Here is an 11,549-nt window from a genome sequence, read left to right on the forward strand (position 1 = left end):
TTCTTAGGCAAGGCATTACTAAAACACTCTTTGATTGGTCTGTGACTTAATTTTGGTCACTCGCTGCATAAGAAAGCAATTATCTGGCAAGGGAAAGTATTTGTGTAAGATTGCAGGGAGGAAATTAAGAGAGAGGGTGGTGGGACAGATGGAGCAGATTATGAAAGTGAACCACAAACATTTGTCACTTTTGTTGTTGAAACGTAGCCAGCTTTACCAGAATTAGGTGTTTGAAAAAAAAAAAATTTGATAACAGAGATCTACGCACAAAACCAAAATAATATCAGCCAGACACTCAACTGGGAACTTTATTGGATTCTACTGCCCTCTACAGTAAGTGCTGGTGCAGTTCTTGTTCTTGCTATTCTTGCTATTTCTTTGCTATTTTTTTTTTAAACAAGTATTCATTATGTCAACACTTAAATGATAATATGTTTGGATTTTGTTTGTATTTTAGCATCAATTGCCAGCAGCTGTGATTTTCGGAAGAACACACACAACACTATAATGTGTCCATTACACAGACTGAAAATTGGATTGATATAATCTTCAGGTCATTCATTGAGGTCAGCAGTGGCATGGTGCACAGTACAAGAGAAGATTATAACTGTAACTCTCTATAACTGTAAGTTCTGGATAGGCCGTGATCGAACTTGCTGCTCATATCTGGATTCATTTCACAACATATTTGCAAATAATAAGAAAATAATGCATTTTTGCAAATGGTCACAGCGCTTCCATGGACAGGATTTGCACAGATGAAGACAACTAGTTATAGAAATGACTTTGGCAGTTACAATCTGTAAGTAAAATACAATTTCATTAATTGGTAATGCTAGACTGCAGTTTTAAAAATTGACAACAGTAACTATGAAGTCCAAACAAAGTCAATAAGTGTAAAAAGTGTTGCAATTGTTGATTACTGCTGCTGGCAGGTAACTTTCAAATTAATGGAATTACTTATGTTACTTAATTAATAACTTAATGGATACTTACTTTTAACTTTTGGCTGTGTTGATCACGAAAAAAAAAAAACTAAACTAGCAGAGCCTTACTTGGATAATCAACATTTAAAGTCCCTTAAGTTTAATATTGTCATATTGATAGACAGTATAGTGAAGGATATACACGGTTGTTTTGCAGATTGATCTGTTTTGGGGTAAACAATACAATAGCCTAAATGTATTATTTGCAGCTTTTGATAAAGCTGAAGTGAGTAGCCTAAGCATTATGCTGTACTCTTAACAGGATTTCAGCAATCCTCTCACTCCCAATCTTACAGCATTAATAACCAGCACAAATGTATAGATTAAATCTTGCTGTTCTGAAGGCATTTTTTACAGCATGACATGCTAAATATGAACAGATAATCATTTTAACAAACAGATCTATCAGTTCTGTCTGTTTACGTATGTTCATGTTTTCTTAGTTTGCTGTGGCTGGTGACCTGACTCACATTAAGGGCATCTCTCATGTGACAGTGCAGAAGTTCCACTGTGTGCCAACCCACCAGCTGTGTGGCTGACCTGTTTCCCTGCAATGCGACGGCCATCCAGTGCCTTTCAGAGCTTACGTCCAGCATGGGCCACCAGAGGACTCCAGATCCCTGACCATAGTACTCATAAATATACCTATTTGTGTCTCTGGCCACTGTTGTCTACTGTAAGCTTCCTGTGCCTTTTCCCTGCCAGCTTTGCTGCCACCGTCAGGGTTGGGGTGGTGGGTCCTTGGTCATGTGACCCCCTCTTTACTAAAGCTCAGCCCGGCGTGGCTGCGCAGTTAGCTGTGGATCACATCAACAGGGACCCTTACCTCTCTCAGGGCATCACGTTTGATTATGTCATCCTGGAGGAGGACTGTGAGACGTCCCAGGCTTTTGCCCGTTTCCTCGGTTTCTACACAAGGGCGTCTGGGTTTATTGGTCCAGTGAACCCAGGTTACTGTGAAGCTGCCTCTCTGCTTGGAAAGAGTTGGAATAAGGCAGTGTTTTCCTGGTCTTGTATTGGACGTGAGTTGGATGACGCCCGTAGTCACCCTACGTTTGCCCGCACCATGCCCCTACCCTCCCTCGTCCTGCTACGCTTCATGCACCACTTTCACTGGGCACATGTGGGCATCATTACATCAGCAGAGGATGCCTGGTTTGAGGCGGGTATAAAGCTGGCCAGTGCACTGAGGGGTCATGGGATGCCTGTTAGCATTGTGGCATCTGTTCGTAATGACCACACCAGCGTGCGCAAGACCCTGGCCAGAGTCAAGAAAGTGGCAGATCTCCGCTGTGAGTTTGAACGATATGTGATAAGTGGTCTGCTCACATTTAAACTGTAACATTTACTATTGCGACATATTAGTTTAATGTCATTCCACAATTTACACTTCAAATGAGTTTACTACAGTACTTTGTTTTGATACTAATGCTTCTCAGTGTTTATACACTACCGTTCAAATGTTATGTTAACAATGTTTCAATGTTAGTATAAATTTAGTAATTTATTCCTATGATGGCAAAGCTGAATGTTCAGTATTCTTTAATGAATCAAAAGTTCAAAAGAACATCGTTAATTTTTAATAGGCAATTTAACGCATCTTTGCTGAATCAAAGTATTATTTCTTAAATCAAAATATTTCTGACTTCAAAACCTTAATTAAATAATTAACTAATTTGTCAAATTCATTTGAGCACAAAACTTTTCGTAAAAAAATTATAGTACTAGCAATTTTGTCAGCATTTTGGCTGAAAAAAAAACTCATATTATGATCAGAACACTGAAAAACTATACTGAATCTATACTGAAATATTAACTTTTTTAAGTTATATTTTTTCATTAAAAAAAGAAAAAAAAGAGTTTTTACTCTATTACATTAAGCAGTCCAAATCAACTTCCAGTGCATTCAGGCTATACATTTATTTTTACCAGTATGTGTGTTTCCTGGGAATTGAACCCACAACCTTTTGCACCACTAATACAATGCTCTACCACTGAGCCACAGAAACTCTATTAAATATAATGTTTTAAATATAATGATTTCAAATAATACACAATATACTGTTCTTTCTACCTGTCCTCTCATATTTTCAATACTTTTGTTTGCAGTGGTCATCCTCGTTATGCACTCGGTGTTGATTGGTGGAGGAACCCAGAAGTTGCTGTTGGAGACAGCTTATGACATGCGGATGACAGACGGCTCGCTGGTGTTTTTATCTTACGATACACTCTTTTACAGTCTGCCCTACCATCATGTATCCCAGCCTGCCCTGCGCCATAACAGCAAGCTGTTACGAGCCTACGATGCCGTGCTCACTATCACTATAGAGTCTCCACAGGAGCAGTCTTTCTACCAAGCTTTTGAAAAGGCCCAGGAGCAAGGAGAGCTTCCCAGGAACCTTAAACCACAGCAGGTACAGCGATGGTTTAAACTGGCACTTTAACACAAAGATAATATACAGCAGCTAATGTAAAACCTTCACATCTCTTACAGGTGTCCCCGTTGTTTGGCACCATCTACTCTTCAATTATGTTCATGGCTCATGCTGTGCAAAGTGTCAGAGCTTCAGGTCAGTGGATGTCAGGGGGGAACATCGCCCAGAATGCCCGAAACCTGCTATTAAAAGGTTTTAGCCTACAAGCAAACTTCTCTGACTTTGGCACGCTGGACTACGTGGTGCTGGACACAGATGGCTTTTCTTGGGAGTTACAACCTACACACCGTATTGAGATGCAGACAGATATGGTGCGTTTTCTGGGACGGCCGATTCATTTCCCCCCAGCTGGACCACCAAAAACTGATTCCAGCTGCTGGTTTACACATGGGATCATCTGCCGTGGAGGTGAGTGTGTATGTACATGATTTTTTGTTTTTTCGTTCACGTTGAAATACATGCATTTTATGTATCATATGTATCAATCACCCTCTGTGTTACAGGTGTGAATCTTTTACACATGGTTTTAATCTTCCTGTCTGGTTTTCTGTTCATCTTCTTCTCAATTGGCTGTTCTTACTGCATCAGGTATTCATCAAATTATAACCTAAATATATTGTAACATTGAAGGTTGTTCAAAGTGTGTAGACTATTACAGAAAGTTTATTTTATCATCTCTAAATGTTTTGTATAGGCGTAAAATTAGTAAGATCCGAATGGTGCGGGGTCCGAATAAGATTTTACTGACTTTAAATGATGTCACATTCATCAACCCATCCCTGAGCAATAAGGTCAGTAGCACAAGTACACGTGCACACAAATAAAAATTCATATACTCATATATTAATCCTTGTATCTGAAAAAGCAGAAGCTGAGCTTGGATGACAGCAAGGCCAGTGATTCGAGAATGAGCTTTTCGGAGCGAAGCCTCAAATCTCCATTGTCTGTTCAGTCGCCAGCCACCCATGAAAACTCTAATGTTGTCATTTATGAGGTAAAATAAAAACTCTCAATAGGTTATGTAAAATTACTGATTGAATTTAAAGGCTCATATTATAAAAAATATTTTTTTTTATTGAAAATAAACTGTAGATTTAATAGTCACCAACAAAAAAATCCCTTCACAGTCCACTTGCAGCATTTATGAAAATGAAGTTGCAAATATGATTTGTCAGAATTAACAACATTTAGTAATTCAGCATTCAACAGCATGACCCACCATGATAAACAACAGTGTTGACTACAATATCATTCAAAAGTTTGGGGTCAGTAAGAAAGTAACTGAACATTTTACTAAGTAATTAAAGCAAAAAATGCAGTCAATTGGTCAAATGTGACAGTAAATACTTAAGTCATTGCTATTCTTTGTTATCCTGGAATTTTTTTTTATCACTGTTTCCACAAAAATACTACGCAGCCCAACTGTTTTCAACGTTCCTAATAATAAAGACGTGTTTCTTGAGCAGCAAATCAGTATATTAGAATGATTTCTGAAATCATGTGACACTGAAAACTGGAGTAACGGCTGTTGAAAATTCTGCTTTGCCATCACAGGAATTAGTTACATTTTAAAATATATTCAAACAGAAAACAGCTATTTTAATATTAATTTACAATATTATTGTTTTCACTCTTTTTTCTTTCTTATTCAATTATAAGGACTAAAAAGATGGTGGAAAATGGTCATTTAGAACTAGACTGTGACTTTAAAACTAGATAATGAGTGCAAGAAAACTTAGCATTATAAGTAAACATCATGAAAGATTATGTTATGCTATATAAGATACATTATTTACACATATTTAATATAAATGACTGAACATTTTGTCAAATGTTTCTCACTTTGCAGGGTGATTGGGCCTGGCTCAAAAGACTGCCATATGGAAATTTCCGGACCATCACTCCTCATACCAGTGATGTGTTTGAACTGGTGAGATTTGCCACTAATTTTTACATTTATGCATTTAGCAGATGCTTTTATCCAAAGCAATAGTGCATTCAGAAAATCCCCTTTTTCATCAGTATCTGTGTTCCCTGGGAATTGAACCCACAACCTTTTGCACTACTAACACAATGCTCTACCGCAGGAACACTATTTTTACATAGTAAAAGTTTAAGAGTAGTGCTCATTCTGTATGTATATCTTTTGTTGGTGCTTATTTCTTGTTATCGTACAATTTCTCTCGATATTCCAGATGAAAGATCTGAGGCACGAGAATGTGAACCCGTTTCTCGGCTTCTTCCATGACTGTGGTGTGTTTGCCATAGTAACAGAGTATTGTTCGCGAGGCAGCTTGGAAGATCTGTTGCTCAATGATGACGTCAAACTGGACTGGATGTTCAAGTCCTCTCTCATTCTAGACCTCATCAAGGTACTCTACTCTTACTAGGAATGTGTTTGGTGGAATGTAAAATTTAAAGTGAGCACATGTTGATAATGACTTCTCAATTTAAACTCAAACCATATGCCACAAAAAGAGACTTTATAAGCATTAAAGTCATTACAAATATGATTCTTATTATTATTTTTATCTTTATTAGTTCTCTAGTATGTACAGGTATGTTTATTGTCACATAAATGCCAAATGTAAGCTTATATGTGTTTGTGATTGGCATGCAGGGTATGAAATATCTTCACCACAGGAACATCTGTCATGGAAGGCTTAAATCCAGGAACTGTGTGGTTGATGGGCGTTTCGTGCTCAAAATCACTGACTATGGCTACAACGAGGTGTTGGAATCTCAGAGATTTCCTTACGTTGAACCTCCCGCTGAAAGTAAGGTTTACTGGGAGACTTTTCTTGATGTCTATCTCCTGAGTAGGATGTTAAAGTATTTTTATCCCCCACAGCCCTTCTGTGGACAGCCCCTGAGATTCTGAGAGGACCCTACCCTGGTCTGTATGGCAGTCACCCTGGTGATGTGTACAGTTTCTCAATCATCATGCAAGAAGTGGTCATGCGAGGGCCTCCGTACTGCATGATGGAGAACTCTTTTGATGGTAAATTCACATGACCCCACCATCTTTACCAGGGCTTTTCAAACTTTTTGATGACTCAGACATACAGACATTTTTGTTTCACATTGGTTTTCTCTGAACTTTTCTGTGCACCCCTTAACTGTACTGTCCATATTGATAGATTGTTGTGCTGACATGTCATTACAGTAATTTTACAGTGTTTAAGTCTTTAATACATCTGGATCATATAGAAATCATCCAGAAGATCCGGAAGCCTCCTCCAATGTGCCGGCCCGTTGTGTCTCCGGATCATGCTCCCATGGAGTGTATTCAGCTTATGAAGAACTGCTGGAATGAACAGCCGGAGAAGAGACCCACATTTGATGAAATCTTTGACCAGGTGAACATTGACACCACTGCCAAGCCATCACCATAATGCCAGATTTATGTGGTTGCCAGAAATGCAGTGTTATATTGTTTCTAATTTCTAGGGTCATTCATTTCATTAAGTGAAATAATATACGGATGTACCAAAATCTCCTTTTTACTGTAAAATGTACTCACAACCACCATAATAATACAGGTAGTAAAACATGATGAATCAGAGTAGACCATAAAACATGGCAAATACTTACAACATCAGGGTAAAGCACTGAATGTTAAATAATGCAATAAACATACATTAAATAACACATAACAAAAAACATTACATTATAAATGTGCATTACTGATAACAAAAAATGAAAAGAAACAATTATTTGTATGCAATGTCATGCAGGGACTTCTGGGAAAGTCTGTTTTTCATTATGACATGACAATGGTAACCATAAAGTTACATAATATTAAAAATATATTAATATGTATTAAACCATATTATTAAACCATTTGCAGTTTTCATCATGTATCAGAAGGTAACTAGCAATTAAGTTTATTTGTTAATTAATTAATTAATTAATTAGCTGAAGCAAGTTTTTTTGTGTAAAATTACAAACTTTTTTACGGAGTAGTCAATCTTGTAAGACTGGAATTAAAACAGAGATTGATAATGTAAAGGTCTTCGAATAACCGAGCAATGGAGACAAACTGTATGAGATCAGTCTGCTTTGAGAGATTCTGTATTCTCTGCTGTTCTCCATCTCCTCCTTATCCTCTCCACAGTTCAAGAATGTTAATAAAGGGAAAAAGACCAACATCATAGACTCCATGTTGCGAATGCTGGAGCAATATTCCTCCAACCTGGAGGAACTGATCAGGGAGAGGACAGAGGAGCTGGAAATAGAGAAACAAAAGACTGAGAAACTCCTCACACAAATGTTGCCCCCGTAAGTGACAGATGCACAGTTACAGCAATGACTTTAACCACCACACTATGCAAGGATGTTATATTTAGAGAAATAAACAGGGAACAGCTTTCATACATTCATATAAGTAAAGTTTTTTTCATTTTTTAAAGTGTCTTTGTTTTTGTTCATCCTCTCTAGGTCAGTGGCAGAGACTCTGAAGCGGGGCACTACAGTCGAACCCGAGTATTTTGACAGTGTCAGTCTTTATTTCAGTGATATTGTTGGCTTCACCACAATTTCAGCCAACAGCGAGCCCATAGAGGTGGTCGACCTCCTCAATGACCTTTACACAACATTTGATGCTGTAATTGGCGATCATGACGTCTATAAGGTAACACTACAAACGTGATGTTAGTTTTTTTTTAGCTGTGTTTTGATTATTTGTAACCACCGTATTAGCAAATTTGTTTGCTTTCACATAGATTTCTTTCAGTGAAATTAAGATAATGTAAGCTTTCAGTTCACTAATGAATGTCTCTTGTCTTCATTGCCTGCAGGTGGAGACCATTGGTGATGCTTACATGGTAGCATCAGGTGTGCCAATGCCCAATGGGAACCGACATGCAGCCGAGATCGCAAACATGGCCCTGGACATCCTGAGTGCTGTTGGCACCTTCAAAATGAGACATATGCCTGATGTACCAGTCCGCATCCGAATAGGACTTAACACAGGTCAGACTGATCCATCCCATTTGGTTGATTCCATTTTTTTTTAAATTGTAAAACGTTTTCTTTACATATGTATACTTTCTTATTAGGTCCTTGTGTGGCTGGTGTGGTGGGTTTGACCATGCCACGGTATTGTCTGTTTGGGGACACGGTCACCACTGCTTCCAGAATGGAGTCTACAGGATTGCGTAAGCTTGTGACAGTTTCACCATACACAGCTCTGTTTCTATATTTGCAAAGTTGAATATGGAAAGATGCATGTCTCATTAAATTACAGATATAAAAATGATTAACATCTGTAATTAAGTTGGCCATGCCAGGCAAAGAAATTACTCTTAATCTGTATGTGTGTGTGCGTGTGTGTGTTTGTAGCGTACAGAATCCATGTCCATTCCAGTACAGTGAAGGTCCTGATGGAGCTGAAATTGGGGTACAAAGTGGAGCTGAGAGCCAGAACAGAACTCAAGGTAAGCTAGTCTGAGATCATCTGTAGGACAACTAATGAAGCTATTTTACTTAACAGAGAGTAAGTAAAATATCCAGTGAGTGGCAAGATCAACAATGCAAAATAACACTGGAATGATTAAGTTTGGTCTATTTGGGCTGTGCTCTTATCCTGTCATCTCCACAGGGCAAAGGTGTCGAAGAAACCTACTGGCTCACCGGGAGAGACGGCTTCACCAAACCACTTCCCATGCCCCCCGTACTCAAGTCAGGGTAAGGGGTGGCCTTTCCGCGGCCTGTGCCTGCAGTGTGTGTGTTTTGTGTTTATCTTCTTCAATGTATTTTTCAGGCAAATGGCTCATGGCCTGCAGATGGAGGAAATAGCCGCATACAAGAAGCGGAAAGCTGAAGCACAGCTTGCAAAGAAGAAAAACTGAGGTAATGTTATGCATGGAGAATGTATAACATTACTCAATGAGGCACAGAGAGTCGGGGGAGGTGGGGAGGACGGCATGACGGGGCTAAACAGTCAGTTGCCAATTTTTCCCCATTTTGGTTGGGTTTCATTCTCCAACCATTAACAAGACTCAGTTCTTCTACTTTCAAGTAATGTTTCTCAGAGGATACTACATTATCCTTCTGTTTTATCTTCTAGGATTTTTAATTCATTTCTGTTCATTTCTGCAATTTTAAGTTTAGACATTTGCACATGAAATAGATGAACAGAGTAACCGTTCAACGAAATGTGTGTGTGTGCATGATTTGATGTCATAATTTACGGTAACTTATTTTTGGACTTGAAGATGTGTGACTTGCCTAAGATAGCGGTTATAAAAGCTCTCTCCTTTCAGATCGGATGGCACTCCTCAGATATGGATAGCCGGCTTTTCAAAATGGACCGTCGCTATGTTTGGCATGCTGTTATGATTCTGTTTGTGTGTTCTGTCATGCTCTGAATGTCTTGTTTGTTCCCAGTGTTTCATGTATCATGTCTTTACATAGACCACAACAAACTATATATACTCAAGTTCTGTTTTCCCAAGTGACATAATGTAAATGTTTTACATAATCCAATGCAAATTAGATATAACAGTTGAATACAGTTTTTTCTTTCTGTAGTTTTTTAGATCGAAATGCATTTTTTGATGAGCTCGATCGACTAAGGCAGGTGTTCCTTCTTTGTTTTTCTGTCTTACAGACGCGAATCAAAAGATTTTAAAGTGATGCTTAAGAAGGCAGTGAGGAAGATCTCCACCGTGCGCCAGGTGGCTCAGATCACCCTAGCCGATGAGGGCAATGTCTTGATACACCATCACTGATGACCTTTAACCTTTGCCTTTTGGACCCCACACCTGCACGCAGAATGAAACGGAACGTGGAGAAACAGAAGCTTGTTCTCAGCCTGCTTTTCTTTTAAAAGCACCTGAATGGGCAAGCTTTACTGAACAGGAACATCTCTTTGTTATTGTAGAAATTCAGACTTTTCTGTAGAAGATTCGCTATGAAGAAGCTTTCAATATATCAAACCGTACTGAAACTACAGTACATGGCTTCTCATAAGCTTCTCATTTGGAGCTTTGGTGGTCCAGCTCACTCATCATGCTCATCATAAACATATACATCTCTGTCTGAGAAGCCACATACCTCTATTCTCTACATGAAGCACCTCTATGAAATGAACCAAAGTCTCACAAGGAGCTAAATTTACAACATGGGAATCTATTACTCAGCACGAATGGTGTCAGGTCCGGCTCAGAAACTCAATACATACAGTGCTTACACATCATTCACTTGCAGATTATCTCTCTTGGTAAACATGTGTGCGACTAAAGAAAATAGTAAGTTTAGTATTCCAGTCGATAAGCTATTGTGCAGCCAGCATTAATATGGTGCATGTGGTTTAATGATGATCTGTAATTTTAGATTTAGAGTTCAGTTTTACCATGGGATTTTAGTTGATTTTTTTCTTTTTGTGAAAAAACTGTTTTTCCTCACTGATGATCAACTAGCATAATCAATAATAGGATTACCATGAAATCTCAAAGAATATAAAAATATGTATTAGAAAGCATTCTTGCAATGCATGAGTGCATTGTGGTGGTTGTAGAAATTAGATTTAGTTTTGGTAAAGAATTAAACTATGAAGTTGTATTGTACATACTACAGTTCAAAAGTTTGGGGTCAGTAAGATGTTTTATGTTTGCATTTATTTATCAAAAATACAGTAAAATAGTATTAGCAACATTATTACAATTAAACATAACTTGTCTATTATAATATACAGTATTTCAAATGTTAATTTATTCCTGGGATGGCAAAACTTTCAGGAGTCATTACTCCAGTCACGTGATCTTTCAGAGATGCCAATTTGGTGCTCAAGAAACATTTTTTTTATTATCAGTGTTGAAAACATTTTGTGGAAACCATGATTAATTGTTTCAGTATTCTTTGATGGAAAAAAGTTAAAAAAAAAAACCAAAAAAAAAAAACTTTTTTCTTTACTCTCATTTTTGATCAATTTAATGCATATTTGCTAAACAAATGTTATTGACGGCAAGCTTTTGAACATTAGTATATATATTTGAAGCAAAATATTAATTTGTGTTAAAATACTGAATTACTGAAATTCCTAATGTACTGTAAAAAATTAAACCAAAAAATTGAACATGCTGTGCGTTGTTTCTTTAAAAGGATGAGCTATATTGTTTAATGG

At 37.8% G+C, this 11,549-nt stretch overlaps 1 protein-coding gene across 2 annotated transcripts; it reads left to right on the plus strand.

Moving 5' to 3' along the window:
- The first annotated feature begins 73 nt into the window (after positions 1-73).
- LOC127961486 (retinal guanylyl cyclase 2-like) lies at positions 74-11,501 on the plus strand. Of its 2 annotated transcripts, XM_052560625.1 has the most exons (21): positions 74-333; positions 458-802; positions 1,430-2,278; positions 3,096-3,400; positions 3,481-3,829; positions 3,925-4,009; positions 4,116-4,212; positions 4,290-4,415; positions 5,271-5,351; positions 5,617-5,793; positions 6,042-6,198; positions 6,273-6,422; positions 6,632-6,780; positions 7,539-7,702; positions 7,862-8,054; positions 8,221-8,395; positions 8,482-8,580; positions 8,765-8,859; positions 9,024-9,109; positions 9,186-9,274; positions 10,035-11,501. In XM_052560625.1, exons 3-20 carry the CDS (start codon positions 1,540-1,542, stop codon positions 9,271-9,273), a joined length of 3,315 nt encoding a protein of 1,104 aa, XP_052416585.1. In that variant the 5' UTR covers positions 74-333; positions 458-802; positions 1,430-1,539; the 3' UTR covers position 9,274; positions 10,035-11,501. The 2 variants fall into 2 exon arrangements, with proteins under 2 accessions (XP_052416585.1, XP_052416584.1); XM_052560624.1 differs by lacking the exon at positions 9,186-9,274.
- Positions 11,502-11,549: the final 48 nt, after the last annotated feature.

This window comes from Carassius gibelio, chromosome B7 (genome assembly GCF_023724105.1).
Source record: "Carassius gibelio isolate Cgi1373 ecotype wild population from Czech Republic chromosome B7, carGib1.2-hapl.c, whole genome shotgun sequence".
Classification (NCBI taxonomy): domain Eukaryota; kingdom Metazoa; phylum Chordata; class Actinopteri; order Cypriniformes; family Cyprinidae; genus Carassius; species Carassius gibelio.

Excerpts from the sequence above, each read along its gene's own strand:
- LOC127961486 (XM_052560624.1), top strand. The coding sequence starts at position 1,540 with ATGCGACGGCCATCCAGTGCCTTTCAGAGCTTACGTCCAGCATGGGCC. Across the intron at positions 7,703-7,861 it reads CTCACACAAATGTTGCCCCC|GTCAGTGGCAGAGACTCTGA; the intron begins GTAAGTGACAGA and ends CATCCTCTCTAG. Across the intron at positions 8,581-8,764 it reads AATGGAGTCTACAGGATTGC|CGTACAGAATCCATGTCCAT; the intron begins GTAAGCTTGTGA and ends GTGTGTTTGTAG.